The following is a 21,053-nucleotide window of genomic DNA, read 5'->3' on the forward strand; positions in this document are numbered from 1 at the left end:
TCATTTCTTACTCCTTTCTCTTTGATTTTTGTCTGTATGGTGAGATATGCTCATGTTTTTCCGTCAAAAGTATTCTTTCTACTCCACTATGGACCACTTATAGTTTAGAAAAGGTCTTCAGTGGAGCGCTGAGGAGAATGGATGGGCAGAAAAGTAATATAGATAAGACAAGACCATGAATAAGAAGGAATCTTTGTGATAAGCTTAATATAGAGTAGATTATGGACATGTTGCAGAGTAGAGAATGCGCTTTGTTTTGGTGCTTAGTTGTAGCAACGGAGACTGAGTTATTAGAGCAAAGTTTAACTTCCATGTTGTTCATAGTTTTGACGGGAGCAATACAGAGATAATTAAAGAGGGATAGCTGTCAACAATTCAATTGTTTATCAGACAAATATACTGAGTAACATAAAAAAAATACAAAACTCATGGAAATCATTGATAACAAACTTCATTTTTGAGACTGCTTTATTCATCGCCACCCGATGGACTCTAACCCTCTAAACTGAGGTCTTGGATGAGCTGTGCAGGCTCTACAGGAGAGCATCACACCGAAATCACCATGCCCCCCATCACTCTTCTCATGTATAAAGCAAATGCTGTCATGCCTGACTCATCACCTTTCCATTTCTCTGTTTCTTCATTGCTCCATTCTACAACAATAACTTGTTATTTATTAAGCACTTCATGCAAGCATCCGTAAGCCCTGGAGATAAATGGTTCACTATCACCTAACGCTATTGCTTATCTTAACTTCTGAAGATATAGGACTTAGTTTGCCTTTTTGGGATTCATCTTGCAGCCTCCATATCAGTGACAGTAGCCATAAGTACACCATTAGCTCACTGAGCACCTTTCTGTGTTATTTTGAAACTTTCTGTGACAAAAATACCCAGCTTCCTACCACCTCTCCCAAAGACCCTCTGAATATTTCTTTCTTCCCCTTCCCAGACACAGGTTGCATTAGATTGTAATGCTGTTGCACTGCTGACAGTGACTCTTATCCACTGTCAGCATGAAGAAGTGTCGTCTGACACTGGCTATCGTGCATCATGGAGGCTTGAAACACAAGAGCATCACCTGAAATCCACCCATCTACGTTGGTGGAGGAGGCTGACGAGCTGACCAGCCTCTAAATGAGAATTTGGTTCAAATCCAGTGTTTAATATATTAGCTCCTACGAGGGCCACACACACCATCTCTGAGACGTGGACTCATTGTCTGTACTGCTGTACATGAAATTAAATTGTCCTTCAAACACATTTACTTTATATTATCAATTAAGAGAACACACTTAATCTGTGGGACATACTGACTGAAGGTGTGCCTAGTGTATATGGTGAATGCACACAGAAGGCATTTCCCTAATGTGCATTTTTTTTAAGTATCTTAACCTGGGCACTATTGTAAAATTGTAATGTTCTCCTCTTTTATCAATAACACCTATACAGATATAAGTAAATGTAGCACATGGGCACTTACAGGCAGATCATACCTGATTGTAATTATAGGAATAATGGAAGCACAATTGTCACAAATACTGTGTCCACATAATTAAACACACATGCATTAATCAGAAGCAAACGCACACTGATTGTGTTAAAAAACTAAATATATTCCATGCAATATAATATCCCTTCTCAGTGTTAAAAATGCTACTCACGGATAGGGCTTCCTCAGGACAAGAGGAGTGTGCACCGCAATACTTGTTCACCATTGACCCATAAGCCAGGATCGCAGCCTTATAGATGATAGAGGATTTCTGATGTTCTGCCACTTTCACTAAATCCTGCAAGGTCACGGACAGAGGTCAAACATTGGCATAGAGAGTATATTTTGGCATAGAGAGTATGTTTTTTTATACACCACTCATGTTCTTGAAATATTTACTACATTTTCAAAAATACCTCAGTGAGTTGTATTGTATATATTTTGCTAGTCCACAAAGCAACCATTTTGTAAATGATGTTGAAATAACATACTCAAAATAAATGACATTTTGGGTTAGTTGTTGATATATATGGTAAAGTCTATGCACCCAAGATAATATTGATGAGACCAATGTGAAATGGGTGAGTAATAGAATTGAGAGGGTAGCACACAGAACTAAAAAACAAAACATGTTTTTGTTGTGCAAAGTAGCTTAAAACAGAAGAGTGTGGAATTGAAAGTGACAATGGTAGCAAGCAGCTAGGGCTTATTGTTATAATTAGAAATGGCAGTATTTTGGGAATTCTCATTGATTAAAATACCTATGCAGAGTGCTACTCTTACCTGAGCTACTTGTAAGGTCTGGTGATCTGCTTTGGCAAACTGGACAGCCAGAGTGGCAGCCTGCGCTGCCTCCCAGGGACTCAGCTCCTCGTTGTGGATTTTCTGCTTGATAACCTTCAGTGCATCAATGGTTCCCACTGCTGGGATGGCGTTCAGAAGCCAGCGCCTGCAGGTAGCATACCAATGCCATGAGTTACACAGATACAATTCAATTGACACAAGCCATTCGTGTAACATCCTGAAAACAAATCACCTGTACTGAGGTCTGTCTGCAAACTGCTTCCATATGGCCTGGATGTTTTCATAGCTTGCAGCACGTAGAATCTGGGTGAGCTGTAGGAATTTGGCTGGAGCATCGGCATGTACCTGCTGTTGGTTATTCTGCAGTAAGTGCTGCAGGGTTTCTGCAACCTATCACAAAATGTAAAACACTTAAGTAGAAATAATATAATGTGTTTACAATCAATAACTCAGAAATAGAACATGAAACATACTATATAAGCAAACTTTCAGGAACCAAGACGCAGGAAATTGATTCTTAATTTGGAAGGTTTAAGTTTCTTAAGCAAATTATTTCTGCCCACTCACTTAGATTAGCTCTCTAAAGCCATTTCACCCTGTATCTTTAAAGTTGGGTAATTTCCAGTTCAGTAGAATGTATTACGGAAGGATTCTTGAGACATCCAGGAACATATGCAACACATAACATTTATTACATAAAACCAACCAGAAAAAGACAAAACATCGAACATTTGATGATATTTTTAAATGTTTGCCAATTTCGCCTTTTGTTCACACCCACATGTGAAAGATTGAACTCATAGCACAGCAACAATTCTTTATTGATACCCTTTTGAAGAAAAGCCTTATATAGGGCAGATCAAATGTTCATTAGTCTGTGGGCTAATTAACATTTTCAGGAACATTTGTAAACCTTTTAGAGCAAGTTGCAAACATAATGAAAGTTTAGTGTATGTTTGTGATTCTAAATTTGGATGATTAATGAAGTTCAATTTGTTAAAGTTTGTACAAATTATTATCAGGAGAGGCGAAAACAATTTTTTTGTCTGTTATAATTCCATAGATTTGAATTTGTGCATCTTTGTTCAGCCAAAATTGCGTGTAGAAAACACCAGCCCCCACATGCATCAATGTAAGGTTTTGCGATTCCTTATTTGCGAAAATTAGGGAATCGCAAATAAGGAATCGCAAAATGGGATGCAACAATTTATTCGCATAATATTTGCGATTCAGTAAAAATCGCAATGTTTACCGAATCGCAAATATTATGCGAATTCTAATTTGCGATTTCGCATTTCCCATAGAATCAATGGGAATTGCAAAATCGCAAATTAGAATTCGCAAAATGTTAATGCATTCCATGGGTGCAGGGGGGGGGTCCAAAGGACGCCTGAAATGTATTTTGAAGTGGATGTTTCACACACAAGTACATGTGTGTCTGTAACATGACAGTGTTTAAAATGCTAATTTGAGCATTTTAATTATTTTTCGCAAATTACCACGAGGTTCACCCTCGTGGTAATTTGCCCCCCCTAATTGCGAATTCGCAATTTTAAAAACAATCATGCATTGCTTTTCAGGAATCGCAAATTTGCGATTCCTTAGAAGCAATCGCATTTTTGGAAATCGCTAAAAATAGCGATTTTTCCAAAAATGATTGATGCATACTAAAAAGATATTTAGGAATCGCAAACGGACGATTTTACTGAATTGCACCGTTTGCGATTCCTAAATACCTTGATGCATGTGGCCGCAAGTGCATTTTGTATTCTTGCCGTTGGTTTAGTGGGAATAATGAAAACATATAACTTATGAAATACTTTAATGTGTTGCAGAAATCGTGAATCTGATCTTAACAGTGATAACCTGCTTTCATTTTATAACTATTATTTAAAAAAAAAACATTATGGACGTTTCTTGATTTACATGTATTTGTTTTTCCTTTTTATGAGAAGTCAATGAAATGTGGACGTTTTCAGTTTTGAAACATGACATGATATGTTCATACTAGTGTAGAGGGATGATTTAGAGATGGGCTTCTTTCTTCTCACGTAACCACTGTAGAGGTTTCAATTAGTGACCTCTATAGGGCTACAGATACTTGTAATGTGGAAATTATAGGGGACGCATATCTCAGAATAACTTTATTGCAAAACAGCAATATCAAAGAATGTGCAGATTGTTAAACCCTAGGAAATCAATGGCTTCTATAACATCAGGTAATGTTAGATATACTTTTTTTCAATTGATAAAAAGTAAGAGAAATTTGTTGAACTTTTTTGCTGAAGACTGCGTGGTCCGCTGGCTTCCACAGTGCTTTAGGGAGTGCCATAAATGTGCTTCATAACTGAGAAGCTACTGAAACTTGTGTTTGTCAAGTGGGAATAGTGGGAATCTGATCTTCAAAGGAAGATGAAACCTCTTACTGTCTAAAAGCCCTTCTCTATTATGTGTTCTCCTGTGTTGCACACATATACCCTGACTAGCAGCCCGTCCCAACAGTGTCCCGGTATCCCCGCTATTATGCTGACTCTCCTCAGCCTCTTGAGAGTTCAGTGAGTTAGAGCGTGAATGCGATGCTTCGCGTGTGTGAAAGAGCAGCCTGTTTTTTTTTTATCCCAGTTGGTACGCTGACTCTCCTCAGCCCCCGCCTGAGCACCGTAGCCATATGTTATGGTGTGTGGCGGCTCCAGAACGCATCCAGGATTTGCGGGCCATTTTCGGCCCATTTTCCACAAATGCCGCGCAAATGCCTTGCCCATCGCTGTATGCCCACGTCCCCGGCAGAATGCACACACCCACAAGGAAGTAGTGTGAAGTCTTTGTTTTTCCACGAATGCCTTGTCCATCGCTGTATGGCCATGCCCACGGCAGAACGCACACGCCCACAAGGAAGTAGTGTGAAGGCTTTGGGACATATTCCCAAGAATAGCGATAATTATCTTTATTGCTTGGTTAGCGGGAAAAAAATATCGCCGAGCACCGAGGATTTTTACCGCTGAGATACCTTGATATTATCAAGGTTTATCTCAAAAGCGGTAAAAATCCTGCAAAATGCATGAATATCGCTGAAAAATCAGCGATATCCATGCATTATCGTGACAATGCTCTTAGCCATGTTATCCACCTTCCATTGGATAACATGGCTAAGAACTGCTTTTAGCAGGCGTTAGCTTTTGGAGATATTCGATCTTAGCGTGAATATTTCCAAAAGTTGTTAATAGGAGTTAGAGATGTTAGCGACTGTTTTCAGTCGCTAACATCTTGGCACTCCCACTTTGCATGTCATTAGCGATAATTATCGCTGACATGCAAAGTAGGCCCCTAAATGCCCGCTATCGCCTACCAGCTGTCGCTAACTGGTGTTCGAGACAGCTTGGTAATAGGGCGATAAAATTATCGGGAAAAAGTCCCGCTAATGCGGCGATAATGCCCTTGGTAATATGCCCCTTTGTTTTTCGGAATTCCGTTTTAATGTCGGATTGCCGCGCCCATTGCTATATGCAAACGCCCCCAGCACAACGCCCCCAGCAGAACGCCCACGCCCACAAGGGACTACTTTGCCAGTAAGGTTCTTTTACGTTTCTAATGTATATGGTGGGCAGCTGTATAGCCTATGTCCATTTGCTGCAACTGTCCTTTCCAATTCTGTATTGGGTGTCATGATTGGTGCTGTGGTTCCTGAGATTACCCGCCTCAAAGGTTTGGGCTCTCTCTTTAATATATTAATATAGATTAGCGGTCAACAAAACTTTACTATATAAAGTTGAGTGGGAGCTGGCTTTTTCACATCTATCTGCAATTGTTCCGCAAATGTAGGCACTCAAGTGCTATGGAGCCTTTGGTCACGTTAATCTGACCACAAAAAAAAAACACTATGCTTGCCTGGATGCTAAGGAGCATCCTGTGGTTCAATTGATAGGTTTTCCTTCTGATCAATGCATTGCAACACAATTCTTTGATCATCTGAAGCTTAAAGAGTGTAAAGGTCTTTCTAACTTACAATAGGATCACACACATTCGGAATGATAACGGGCAAAAAAGCCAAATTTTCAATTGATGTATAACCAGGAGATGCTCTTAAATACCACTTTTAAATGGAAACTGGATGTTGACACTGTGCGGTAATCTTAGAGGTCTGTTTTCCATATTCTCTTTCCCATGATGCTTATGTAGAATGTGGGTTATGAACAACTGAAGTGAGGGGGGAGACTTTCATACCCAGCAGTGCAATGTGTGAGTTGATTTAATAAACTGAGTTTCTTTTAAAGTTATGCATCCTCGGAATTATATTTTTGGCAACAAGGATATGATTCGAACATAAATGTAGTCATGGAATGAGAGGAATATTTCACAAGGGCTCAACCCAAATGTGACATGTTTAGAAACTTTGTGGTATCTCTAAAAAGCTTTGCCAGAATGTGTGAGCTTGTAGATGCAAAGGATTCTCTGATCAGAGCTCAATTGGTGCGATGAACTAACGAAATCAGAATCCAAGAAAAACTGTTGGGTTAAATTCCCTCTCTTAAAGAAACTGTGGACATTGTGAAAGGGATGGACCATACTTATAGTTAGATCAAGGAAATGTTTAGCACAATAACACACAATCTTGAAAGGGTTAATAGCTCGGACTGGTACAGAGATAATCTTGACAATAACAAGTCAACTATGCAGAAGAAACTGACAGAGTATTTCAAAGCTCATCCTAATATGGGTAAGGAGTCTAAATGTAAAAGCTTTACATTTGGCAGTCCCAATCGCCCCTTCAATAGTCCCAATTCTTATGCTTAGAGTGTCACATACAGACATTGTGGGAAAAGGGGATAATTTACTTCCATATGTAAAAACAGCAAAGTATATAACTAATGTGCCTGAGATTAACCAAAGTGCTGTTCTTCGGGTAACACCTTTTATAAAGGGAGTTAAACAAATGGATGGAAAGATTGATGGAGTGGGGTGCATTACCATGTAAGAGTGCCTGGTGGAGATGGGTGGAGAAAAACTAGTGTTTTTGGCACATTCTGGTATGCCATTTTATCTGGTGGGCTATACGAATTGGAAAGACATTTTTGGATGTGAAAATATATCTCAGTTACCACTAGACATGAACCCAGAAGTATATGGTGGTTGAAGAGATTAATTTTATTGGTTATCTGGTGATGGATTTTAAATTGAAGAGAAGTGAGACTGTAGGTACTGTTTATGTATCCAAACATGGTGACAATTTGCCTAGGTACTGTCACCAAAGAGATTTAGGGATTCCCTTAATCCTAATTCTCCAGATCAAGTACTTTTGGTTGCCACCATTGGTGATTATAAAGGGATTGTTGAGATTGTGTTAAAGAGTTCAAGGATTTGCTTGTGTTGCTAAAAGAATTCAGCATAGGAGCATCTTTAAAAATTGCTAGGCCTGTTGTGCACAAAGTAAGAAGGGTACCCAAACTCATGTTGTAACTGTTGCAGGAGGAATTAAACAGGTTATTGCAAATGGGGATAATTGAAGAAATACAAGCTTCAGAAAGGTTGGCTTCCGTGTTTTTGGCTTGCATGGAGTTTTGAATGGAATAAGGATTGTGAAGAAGCTTATGCAAGTATAAAGAATGAGATTGCAAATATGCCTACATTGGGGCATTTTTCTGTAATTAAAAAAGTATTCTGACCACTGACACTAGCTTAAAAGTTCTGGGTGCAGTTTTGTCTCAAGTGGTACATGGTGAAGCAAGAGTGGTTGTATTTGCATTGAGATCACTCAATGTAGATGAATAGTGGTATTCGGTGATTAAGCTTGCATGTGGGCTGGACATCACTTTAAGTTTTTTTTTTCTGTGGGGTTTGAAGTGTTAATCGAGAATGATCGCAGACCTTTGGTCCAATCGTTAGTGTGCAGGAATATTAACCACACCAGTCCATGTATCAAATGATAGGTGGAATTATGGTGGAACTTAAATTTTACGTAGCATATATTCTAAGAGCAATGAATGTTCCAGCTGACTGTCTATACAGGTTCCCTGTCAACAGATCAGTTTTGTCTGATACTGATTTGCCTGAGATGTAGGTCATGGTATCTTCTGTTAATAAGTCATAATGGAAATTAGCCGCAGCACATGATGATGTGAAAAATAAAGTGTTGCTCTTTGTGGTCACAGGATTGCCCAAAATTACATTAATGTCTGAGGAGGCCAAAGCCTTCCTGAATTTGAGGGAGGAATTGAACATATTGGACGTCGAATTGTACCAGAGGAAACCGTTAATTCTCCCAGTTGCACTGTGGAGACAAATCATACATTTTGCTTATAAGGAGCATTTGGGGAAAACTAAAGCCAGTTTCTGAGAGAAGTATTGGTGGCCACATCTGGACAGACAAACTGAGTTAGTTCTCAGAGACTGTCTGTAATGTGCAAGTATTGACAAATCTAGGTATGTGAGAACTGTCCCGTTGGAGGTTCCAGGTGAACTCTGGAACAAACTGGGGTTGGACATAATTGGTAAATTTGAGTTGTTGCCACTTGGAGAAAGATTTATTTTGGGATTAACAGACTTTGCTTTAAAATGGGCCACTGCTTGTTGTGTGAGTTTGATAACCAGCAGGAGTGTGCTTACATATTTGAAAAGTGTGTTTGCATGTGAGGAAATATTTAAGACCACAATAGCAGCTAATGATGTCCAGTCTTGCAAGATGCAAGAATTGTGAGATGATTTTGCCATCACACCCTATCACACTGCTTTGTATTCTCCTCAAGCAAGTTGTCTTGTAGAAAGTATGAATTGTTTGATTAGGGGGTGTGCATTAAAGAGGATGGGACCATTCAAAGATGTACTGTGAGTCAAACCGTGGGCTTATTGCAAATCTTCCAACAATGTCTTAAAGGCAGGTTCACAGGATTGAAACTCAACCAATTGTAGTTGAAATATAAGAGTGATGTGGAAGGAGGGAGTTATTGCTCATGTATGGTGGGCTATTACCAAAGAAACTATAAGAGGGGATTTGCTCTCAAACATAGACTATGTGACATAGAAGGGAGTGTAGAGGAGTTGGTGTTTGTAAAAAAGACCAAGTTGGACACCTAAGGGACGATCAAGCTACATGGAACCAAAGAGAAACAATAAAGATAACTAAAATGTTTGGCAAAGTGCTGGTCTGATTGTAGCTCACTAGGTGGATAATCTTGAATTCCAGCACCTCAGTCAGATTCACAAAAGTACTGTGATAGAAACCGTTCTTACAATAATATTACTATTCCCAGATTTGTGGCTGATACTAATAGCTCATATTATAGAAGTAAACCTTCGAGCTTCAAAGAATATGTAATGACGTAATGTGTTTGTAATGTTTGTGGTGCGTAATGGTATTAAGTTATAAGGTGCTAGTAAGGTAAAAATTATCTTCCATTGTTTTGTTCTTTGTGTTAGTAACAACTATACATTTTGTTTACTTTTTGGGTTTGTTTCCCTTTGGACTGCTGAGAGACAACTTCTGCTTTCAGTTTTCTCTTTCCCATGATTCTTATGTAGAATGAGGGAGGCAACCTACTGAACAGAGGGAATAGGCTGTTGGACCAAGCTGTGCACTATGTTGGTGGATTCATTAAACCTGGGGTTTCTTTTAAGGATGAGCATCTATGGACGTATTACACTTGAGTTGATTTAAAGTTGTAGAGCAAAATTTGTTCGTGGAAACTTAGCAAGAGGTTTTGAGCTTTACATTGTTTTGTGAACTGGTTGATGAAATGTTAGATTCAGTGGCTATAATGGCCTTATATTTTCCAGAGCACGGGAAAGTGGGCTGCAAATTGACCTGGATTTTGGAGACATTTCAAAAGAGTCAGCTTTGTATTATCCAAACATGTACCTCAGCCAAGAATTTGTTAAAGCTCTTGTTAAAGTGCTTTGTGCTTCCAACTGTATTTCGAAAAGAGATTCTTGGAAATTTCTAGATGTTTATATACCTCTGAGTTATTAAATCTTTATCACACACTGTAAGAAGTTAGTATCAAATGTGGAAAAACAGCTGTGTTTGCTAAATCTGCAAAACAATTAAAGATCTGACGATGTGATAATTTCTCTTCTCCTTGTTTATGGGGCAGAGAGATGGACTGAATGTGGCAGAAAGATGTCTCAGTAAAATAGGCATGAACTAGTAAACATAATTGTGATCAACTTGAAAGAAGTTTAAACATACTAATGTGTTAGATAAAAGTAACTTCAGTTTTTTACATTTCTGTGAAATGGCAAAACGGAATGTTATAAATATTATATATTATTTTATTAAGAGAGGCTAGAATAAATAACTAAATCTAGCTACCCACTACAATCAAAGGAGACAAATTCGGACAATAAATGTAAAAGTACAGACAGATATGTACACCTCTACCTGAGCATACTTTCCTATTTATATATAAGTATTCCTGGAAAGCTGTGCCAGGTAAAAGTTTCTCAACATACTACTGGTAATGTCATGTGACATGTCCCAGGTACTTCTATTTCCCGCATGGAGATCCACATAGAATAACACTCAACAAGCAAGAAATGGAGACTGCTGTATAAATCGTTTCTCTTTAGGGAAAACATTTTTTCCTTGAGAGAAACTTCTTTCTTTACATCCCTAGTACATCTGGGGTGTATTGTCCTCTACCATTCCAATGCTGAAAGGGTGTGGCTTCCAATCCCAGAATGGGAATTGATCTAGCCTTTGTTGGAGTAAAACCCTGACCATTTCCAGGGTAGGTAGAGATTGAATCTAATCTTAGGAAAAACCACAAATGTTTAAGTTTAAGTTTGTACATATTCCAAATTTCAATGGGAAACCACACCTTGGAAAAGACATTTCCAGTCCCTTGTCTGGAATTTACCACTGCAGATGTCTCAATAGTGGAGGAGAAATCCAAAGTAATGAATGCATTTATGCCCAGAATTACTTTGTGTATTCAAGGTAATTGTAAATGTGGTATTTCTGCCCTTAAACCTATGTTTACTGTTGAAAATATGTTTGAGAATAGGCTCCAAAATATTTTTATTAACATTAAAATACATGTATGTGACAATCGAATGTTTACACTGAGTTACCTACTTGTGTCTCAGGACTCCTTATCTTCAGTAACTGAATCGGCATCTGGAACATTTCAGAAGCAAACTGGTACTGAAGACCACCCCGGTTTTGGAGCTCAGTCTCAGGAGCACTCACTCGATTGCTTTTGGTTTCCACAAAAGTGAGCACTTGTCTGAAAGAAAGGTGACGAGAAAATGTATGAACTCCTAATTTGCCTTGTCAAGGGCTAGAGCTTGCATAAGGTGAGTTAGACAGAGGACCAATGTACCAGCAATGCGTAGTGCGACATTAATATGAGAGATCTGAAAATGTCCCTTTTTCATTGCTTGTGAATCTTTCCAGAAATCAAAAACGCTTTTTTTCTTGGAGGACTGAAAATCCTTGCACTGTTCTTAGCTTTGTCTATGCACATATGAAAAATGAACATTTTACTGAAAATATAGTGTTTCTCTGCTGATATAATTGGATTAAGGCCAAGGGGGCAGAAGTGCAGTTCCTCCTTCTTCTGAATTACTCTTTTTGTGGGGTCAGATACTCCTAATTTGCAATGTAAGGAATAATCTCCATGGACTTTGCTTAATGGTGGCATTAGTCTTGATCCCCTCATCATTTGTATGGTAGATATATATAGGGGCAAGTTCTTAGTCTAAATTTCAAGGATGATGGTGTATGACTTCATTTCATTAGAATGGCTTAATGATCTGAAGATGTGTTTTTCTCTTTTTCTCTTAGTTTCTATGTACAGCTTTTGTTTTTGAAAGATGTCCTGTAAATGGAACCTGTGAACACATGGAAGCTCAAAACAAATCATTCTCATTTATTCTATCTGATGCAGCTCAACATAAAGAGGTGATGCAGATAATACTAAACAGTTACAGTTATACACTTGCAGAACTGGGAAAGAAATTCACTGGGACATGCACTAGAAAAAAGTTAAAGGAAAGTACTGTACGAACAATCAGCAATCAGCTAATGTCTGTTTGTAGACAGCACCATGGATGTCAATTCTCCAAAATGCCAGTGGTAGGGCGAGGGATATCAATTGGCTTTTTGTTTCACACTTCGAAAGAGTTCCATAAAGCTCACTCTCTAATTAAAAAAAAAACAATGTGTATCTGAGAGTACTGGTTTGTTTTGTCTTTCTACAAGGCCTATTGGCTATCCACTGCTGAGTTTGTCAAAGGCAGTGTATTCCATAACTTGGCTGCTGAAACTGACGTGGCTGATTACCTCTCCCAGTGTATTGTTCATTTTTATATAGTTTAGATATAAAGCAAACTGTCAGACCAGGTGATAGATTTCATGAATAAAGTTGTGTGCCTCAATGTGGACATCTCTCTCAAAAAGATGTTAACTGAATTTCCTAAGCACATGTGGGATACTGGTAATTGTGTTCCAAAAATCCGCTAACACTTTACGCATACATCATACGAGTTGGATAAGTTGTACAGACAGAACTAAACATGAGCGATTTCCATACCATGAGAAAATGCAATGAACGTGGAAGTCACTGTAATTTTCAGTGGATGAAACATGGACGTTGATATTAAATTACTTTGTGGTAGCCAAAACCTTAAGGGACAATATATATTTGTTTTTTCAACATTTGGACTTTCATTTTTGGCCTTCACATGTTTCTGTTGCTATTTACGTGTTTTTTTGGCCTACTTATCTGGATAGCTGTTTTTATGTTTGCAAATCTTCAATTAAAGCTGAAATTGCTATAGACATCATTATTGCTGATATCTTCTTTACAAGCACATGATATTTAACTATACTGAATGATGCACAATGATCCACAAGGTAGAATACAGGTAGTCCAGTGATTCTGTGAAAGGCACCCACCTGGCTTCCATTACAGCTGCACCATAGAGTTCATAGAATGGGGAGAATTGATACACTTGTCGTGCGGTCACTTCAGTGATCTGTGCACCATCTTCTTTGGGCTTCATCTTGTAAGTATATGTTGCAGCCCTTCTTAGATTCTTCACAATCTATTGCAAAAAAAATACAATTATCATTGGTAGTGAGGATCTAAGATTCAGTGTTCATTTCAAGTAGAGATATGTGACAAGGTCAAACCTTTTGACAAGATGAGCACTTCTCCACGTAAGCCATGCCAATGTTCTTCTCCACTTTATCCTGGCAGTTGTTCAGATCCCGGGATTTCACAACAATGATGCTGTTTGTCCTCTTGTCTTCTTGAATCACATATCGTGTATGGCAAACACCAGTGACTCCAGACTGTGGAAATCAGCAGATAAAGTAAAACAATCTGGGGCTCCATTCTGGATATTGGTTCGCCCTTATATAAACACATTTCGAAGATATATATTCAATTCTATGAATTATTAACTTTTTATGCAACATTCATTGATTGATTCAACCTACCGATCTGCAGACAATGACACAGATACAGATAGATTCCTGATTCAAGTCTAGCCGGAGGTTCTATCAGCCATTTTACTGCTTCTTAAGACTGGACAATATGTTGCTTCTAGACATGTGAGTGTTATAAATAAATGTATCACACCCAGTCTAAGGTTTCTGCAATGATTATTCTTGGATTCCAAAATATGCAAACCCCAGTTTAGCTTTTGAAGCAATTTCCTTTGATGTCAGATTCCATTAAAAAACGAATTCCTAGTTTATTCCAAGTCCGCTTGAGTAGCACCCTTTAGAGCAAGGAAACACTTAACATAAGAAACACATTTCTCAAAGTTAGAGTTGCCACCTCTCTCGAGGTCAACTGAGCACCAGGCCAGCTGAATCCAAGGTTTCGACTCGTGTACTTCTCTTCTGTGCACCACTGTAATCAGGTGCAGTAGTAATATTGGTTCCATGATCGTAAATGAAGACTACAGCTTTAAGAACACATTAAGAGGACAATTGGTTGTCTGTGCTAATTTTAAGTCCACCTATGTAGGTGTACGCACATTACTCTGGAGCACTGTGGCAAGTTTTTGTTTACATTATTTGGGTATTTAGTCATTCAGTACTTCCTCGTCTGAGTCTGTTGCTTTCTTGTCACAGGGGTGCAGAAATAACCTTATAAACTGAACAATGTTTGAAAGAGTCAAGGTTTTATGGCCTTTGTGAATTGTCCAAGTGTAGAGGAGAGTTTACCTTGAAGGGCACAAAGTAGTGGGCGGGACAGGGAAACAATCTATCTAGGGAGGAAGTTTGAATTTAATGACAGTGAGCAATTTGAGAGAAAACCTTCAAACTCCGTTGGTCCAGTAGGGGGAAATGCTTTACAAATTAGTACCGGGGTGCCTATATTATGGCAGGTACATAGTACTGAAAACTATAAATGAAACCCACACAATAAATATTGGCCAATGTAAGGCAATGGCAAGTAGGCTAGTGCGAAAGAACCAATACATTCCTCTTACTAACATGTTTGCTTGGTTTTGAAGGAATGATTTAATGGATAACTAGGCAGGTCAAGATTAACTGAATGTGCATAATCCAGCCAGGATTCAAGTATGGCACAATCTGCAAAATGTATCTCCAGATCTGTAATACATTGATGAGTGGGCTAATCCTCATGGTTTCAGAAAGGCTTACAATTGTTGCACTGTAAGTGTACCGCCATTTTTTCAACTTGTTTTGAGGTGTTTCATTAATAGTAGTTTCAGTCTTTGTATTTTTCTAAATCCTGTAAAATCTCTAAGCAAATTTATGTAAAATAATAAATGGAATAAGTACATAGTTGGATTTTAAATCCTAACGAAAAGAAACAGAATGTAGTAATATGTATGGACCTTGTTGTGTGGGGAAAGTGCAAGAGAAATTAGGGACAGATTCAATAATATCTCATGAAGTGCTCTGTCACAACCAAAGTTGCTGTGCAGCATTGCGTGAGAGGAACAGAGGAGGATAGGATCATATCTGCTAAGTTATTATGCTGCAGTTCTTGTCATAAGCGCTAGTGCACCGTTTGGCTACTTTTTGCCATGCACACACCTTTGTGAGTGAGTCCCAAAATATTATACTTAGACTTAGGCCTAAACATTTTCCACTCTGTCACCTGCACAGTATAGCCCACAAGCATAGTTAGAAAAGTCTGTAGAAAAAAAACATGTGTCTCCTTCTTTGCATCTGCTTGGAGGAGGCACATTAATTTGGCAGCAAGCCCTGTCTACAAAGTTTAGTAGACTGCATCTGCGTTAAACACCAAGGGTGGTTACATGGGACACAAAGTAACACAAAGCAGCTCATGACATCACTTTGGTTTATTTTAGACAACTTTCCAGCGTATTGAAAATTAAGTTCCAAATCAACACTCTGCACGGATTTTTATCACTTATGGTGACTTTGCACCCACAGAAATTGTTGATAAATCTGACAAATAGTATGTTGTTGACCATGTAGTCATTAATCTTTAAATAGTGTTTGGTAGCTGTGAGCGGTGCAGAGCTGATACGTTTGGAGCACAGGTGTAATTTACGTATACTACTTGGAGACTCACCGAGAATGAGGAGTGCATTATTGCTCCCTGCAGAGCAAAGGGGACCTCACCACTCATCCCCTCTCCTCAGTAAATGCTATTTGTGTATCTAAGAGGAAGCCAGCCTAGGTGAAACTATAAGGTGTCTTCCCTGGACGGATTCCATAGTTTTATGGTATACCATTTATATGTACATATGTCAAGTAGAATTATTATTGGCTCAACCTTTTGCTATAACAATATTTTGAAATTATTGACACTAACCTCCTGTAAGTCGTATACATTTTGTGTCTTCTTGATGGTGACCTGAAGCATGTTCACGATCCCTCTGTAAATGTTGAGTACAGTTTCAGACACAGCTTCTGGGGCATATATAGCTCCGATGCGTCCATGGCTGTACTCAAACTTCACTGGTTTGCTGAGTTGAGCAGCGAGAGCCTGGGTCAGCTTTGACGACCGAGTGAATGGATCCTTGGGCCAGATGCCATTGTACTCTTTGAATTCAGGGGAAGTGATCTGGAAAAGAACACATTTCTATGAATGATCTCTGTAGGTTAATTTAGACAAACGCATCAAATGGGATTGGGTCTTGGTTACAATGTCATATGATGAATATTGATTATGAAGACTTGCAATCACAGAGCCTGTATCTGTGCATCACACCATGGAAATTCTGTGGGTCCTAGGTGTAAGATTCAGCTATACCCAGCCACACATGGGTTTGTCGTAAGTAAGCAAGTCTCTGACATTTCATATATTTCATTATAGAATTTAGCATTTGCTTTAGAAACATATCACAATTCCAAATCTGATTTTGATAATTTTTTTAGATTCATCTTTCTTGGCAAAGGGCCCCGTTCCACATGACTAGAATTGTAAACCTGCTTATGAAAATAGGTTAAAACTAAATATAGGTTAAGCTGTTTACTACTTTCCAAATATCTAGTGCTAAGAGACACCCCTAGCTCTTCACATGGTTAAGCATTTTTCATAGATTCATTCATGTTTTGTATGGCTCTATTGACGTTGATTGGAGAATCTGGTCTCCAAAAAGCTCATAAATATGAACCCTTGCAGTGGAAGGCATGGAAGGATTATGAAAGGGAGGAATGGAAAGACATGGATAGATGAATGGATGGATACGAGAATGAAGGGATGAATTAAGAAAAGGGTTGATGAAAGAAGGATGGATGATGGTTGGATGGGAGAATGATGAATGGATGGAGACATAAAATACAGTTATGGATGGAAGGAAATACGTTTGCTTGGCTAGATGGAGATATGAATAAATCGATAGAGAGATGGAAGCACAGGTGTATGGATAGATGGATGGATGGCGAGAAGGATGAATGAAGAAAGAAGGAAAAAAGACAATGAAGGATGAGAGAAGGAAGGTTGGACATAAAGGAAGATAGAGAGAAGGAAGGAAAGTGGATGGAAAAATACAGAAAAGGGGATGAATAGACAGAAAAAATCCAGAAATAATAATAAAAAGAAGGGAAATAGGATGGAAAATAATAGAAAAAGAACTGTAGGGAAAGAAGTACAACAGACTGAAATAAACATGGACAGAATAAAATGTAAACATTTTAGAATTCTCTCAATAGTTCATTATCCAGATAGTCTGTCTAGTTTGTCTCTAGGTACTTAGAGGTATTTAGGAAATGGTTCAGAATAAGGTTAGTATACTTTTTTTGACAATTCCCTTTGAGAAGCAGAATAACAGATGTTTTATCCCTACCCAACTCAATGGTACTCATTTTATTGACTTCAGAATGTTGAAAGGCTGAGTGGCCCAAACAGGAGTTTCTGAGTTGTGCACATTTAGTTAGTTGAAACAAAACTATGTATCAAATGAACAGGATAAAACAGATTATTCAAAAATACTATGGCTAATAAATGCAGAGTAACAGACGTAGTTGCCTTTCCTGATCCACATACTAGTCTTTCATGTGTCTAATAGAATGAGTTTAGTGGAGGACTTGCGCTTGTGCCCACCTTGCTGCATCTCATCAATGTGTGCTTCACACTGTGTTCATTCCTACCTTGAGGAGATAGGCCTTCTGTGCGAATCCACTGATCTCCACCTTGCAGTTCAGTTTCATTCCAGATCTGGCCAGTCCAGCCTCCGGTAATCCATTCAGGATAATGGCCTCGTACTGGAAGACGTAGGTCTTACTTTGACTGAAGATAGGTTCTGGAAGAAGACACAGACATGAGCCCTGAGGCCAACATTTGTCCTAGCATTTGTGAACCAAACCACACAATCAACACAATAAGATACAAAGAGATAAAAAAAAACTTATAATTAAAAAATACATACCATAGTTGAGCTGCTCGCTGCCTGTGGGGAGAAATATCAAGTGGGCAGATGAGAAAAAGCTTAGAACAGAACTCATGCAGTGTTGCTGATCATTTTATAACATTGAATTTAATTGAATTACACTAATTTTAATTACAAAATACTTCTGCTGATTGCCCCACAATCACTCCCACTCCTGTCCAACAAACACTATAAAATAGCCATCTGGGTGAGCTACACAAAACATAAAAGAAATGATACATTAACAAGATACTTCCAAATCTTCACAATGAAAGGAGCAGAAGGGCCATCTTACCCACAAGGGCGAGCAGAAGGGCTAGGATGATTCCCCTCATGGTGACGGTGAATGGATGTGACCAGGGGCACGGCTGCTTTTATAGCAGGAAAAGGGGAGTGCGTGGCTACTCAGTCTGGGTATTTTTGCTGACTTTCAATTTCCTTATCAGTGGACTAACATTGTTTCAAATCCTGAGGCATCGAAATATAGATTGGAACGTTGTGCGTTAGTTATTGCATAGTTTCAAAAAAGTTACACTTTTACAAGCTCCATGTATTTTTGTAAATACGTTCATATTTGGACAAAATGCATGAAAATAAAAGCACCTCATTGTCTGTTAATGGGAAGGACTTGTGACATGTTTGGCAGCTTCCACTGTACATCTATGAAAGGTCTAGATAACCTTTTTTTCTGGTTATTCCGACTCGACCCGAGAGATCTTATCGAATCCAAAGAGTTGTGCAAAGTCACACGTTGTCATCCACTGGTGCCGTTTCCGTCAGAACCATTTTCAGTGTAAGCTTTCCATGATTTCTTTTTAACAAATTAAAGGCATTTATCGAATCTATCAGGTATTTATTTGTTCATCATTTAATATAGGACTTAGTATGAACTTAACACAGTGAACATGTTGTATGAAGGTACAATCTGTGTATTTTCATTAGTATTAATAATGTTAAATGTGATGTGATTTTGTACAATGTGATGTCAGAATGTACGAGTAGGTTGAATTATCCTGAGGTCTTTGTATAATAATGAGAATGTAACTACACCATGGTAATAAGTGCAGAGTGACCGGGTCTGCATTCTTGGATTATGTTTCCATTGCCTACTTGAACTCCATCCTAATAACTTAAAATGTTGGCTTGTCCCACAAACATATTTTAAAAGCTATTCGCAACAGGCACATTTTTGCTAATTGTGAAACATTTTCAGGTCCTTACTTTGAACCAAATACATTTTTGTGTGGAGCGTGCATCGCATGGAAATGTTTGTAAATCAGCAAAACTGTGGATTTTGAAAACTAGATCAAGTGCACCTATTAGAAGACCAGGATACAGTGGGAAGTCACCATCTGAGCGCCCAGGGTGCAATCGTTTGCAATATGTTGCTATAAATAGGCATGATTTTCAATTGCAAATACAACCCTTATCAGTAACCAGCAAACACCCATACTCAAGCTATTGGCCTTCGAGATTTATTGTATACCATCTGTTTTAATCAAGGAATGTAAAATTAATGTCTGTCATCATCAGAACCCAAAGTTTTATTTTTTCTTCTATTCTGACTTCAGCAATATTTCTGGCCATGGACAGGCGATACTTATTTCTTTTATGAATGCAATTCTCCCAGTGGGCTGTGGTAAACCAGTATATTGACTTTGCTTCAGCTGAAATGCCTGTTTAAAGGCATTTATCCTACCTTAGCCAAATTTGGCTTTGGGATTTTACTTCTATTGTGTTTTCGATTTACTACTGTCTGTGTGCTGCATACGTACTTTACACAGTGTCTCTAAGTTTAGCTTGACAGGGTAATGTAATGGCTTTTGTCATTTACCCTGACAAGGATTGTAACCTGAGTGGAACTCCCACTCTCCTGTGACAATAACCCAATAGTGCGCACTCACACGTGCAACTTGCTGCGCCCCACTGCATTACTCCCAAGGAGCTGGACAATAGTCGTTATTGTGGTTTAACCAAGGGCGTAGCCGTTTAATCACATAGACACAACTCCTTGTGAAATGATAAGTGACAACCTTCGTCATAGTTAAGTAAACATTGTTATGAGAACACCGTTCATAAGATCATACATAATTGTTTTGAGAAGCAGGACATAGGGTAGATGAACAGCTCATCGATTGGGCATGCAACACATCAGTATCTCTACCTTCCTTTACAAAGGAACATTTCAGAATGGTTAATGCCATGTGCCAGCAGGCCCCTTTATCCATCGCCCACACCTTCAACCAAGGGCATACCTTTATTAGTAACTTCCAGGCACCGCCTCATGGTCCATCCCTGCCATGGGATACCTGCCACCAGGCAGAGTCCCCCAAAATGTTACATTTCTGGCATCCCAGGGTAGGGCAGAAAGGTCCAGGACCACCAGCAGGTCAGTCCCCCCTCCTACCTGCCCAGTGCCCACATTAATCAACCCCCTTCCAAAGGGAAAGTCCAGCAAATCGGTCCACATTGGTGGTAGCCCTCATTTCTGCTGCAAGAATTTCCGCCACATTCTGCCTTCTTGAAAGGGTGGGTGGGTGGTTGTACGAATCCGGTATGATGGATTCCGGTGCTCAGTGAAGGGAAAAGAGGCCGATCCCTCGCCTTGCGGGGCCTTATGAGCTGCAGCCCCATGGGCGCCCTCCGATGAAGTCACACTCACAACTTTGGGATTCTAAGAATTAGACATTACCTTGGTTGGAACACAGAGAAGAGATTAAGGTTGAGGGTTCAGCATAGGTTTATGTAGTGATGTTTATGGTTAACACTGACAAGGATTGTGTTTATTACTTGATTGAGGGTCTCATCCTTCTCTATTAACAATCCAATTTCTTGCTCAAGGAGGAAGTATGTACTTTAAGGGAGTCACTAAAGTTGGCATAGCAACTACTGGTGAAGTTTACTTCACTGGTTGTGTTATGGTTGAAGTGTTTCAT

The 21,053-nt window shown here is 38.9% G+C and overlaps 1 protein-coding gene across 2 annotated transcripts in view; it reads right to left on the reverse strand.

The window, feature by feature from the left end:
• LOC147747529 (vitellogenin-A2-like) overlaps window positions 1-18,515 on the reverse strand; it is a 70,144-nt gene extending 51,629 nt beyond the window's left edge. For both annotated transcript variants that reach the window (XM_086953994.1, XM_086953993.1), the window contains exons 1-10: window positions 18,413-18,515; window positions 18,118-18,138; window positions 17,840-17,991; window positions 16,059-16,310; window positions 13,424-13,585; window positions 13,187-13,335; window positions 11,363-11,513; window positions 2,528-2,685; window positions 2,275-2,440; window positions 1,664-1,789 (exon numbers count right to left, since the gene is read on the reverse strand). In XM_086953994.1, the coding sequence (XP_086810120.1) occupies window positions 1,664-1,789; window positions 2,275-2,440; window positions 2,528-2,685; window positions 11,363-11,513; window positions 13,187-13,335; window positions 13,424-13,585; window positions 16,059-16,310; window positions 17,840-17,991; window positions 18,118-18,138; window positions 18,413-18,452 (1,377 nt within the window). In that variant the 5' untranslated portion in view covers window positions 18,453-18,515. The remainder of the gene's footprint in view (window positions 1-1,663; window positions 1,790-2,274; window positions 2,441-2,527; window positions 2,686-11,362; window positions 11,514-13,186; window positions 13,336-13,423; window positions 13,586-16,058; window positions 16,311-17,839; window positions 17,992-18,117; window positions 18,139-18,412) is intronic.
• Between the last annotated feature and the right edge of the window lie 2,538 nt (window positions 18,516-21,053).

Source organism: Lissotriton vulgaris, chromosome 1_1, assembly GCF_964263255.1.
Source record: "Lissotriton vulgaris chromosome 1_1, aLisVul1.2, whole genome shotgun sequence".
In the NCBI taxonomy this organism is placed as follows: domain Eukaryota; kingdom Metazoa; phylum Chordata; class Amphibia; order Caudata; family Salamandridae; genus Lissotriton; species Lissotriton vulgaris.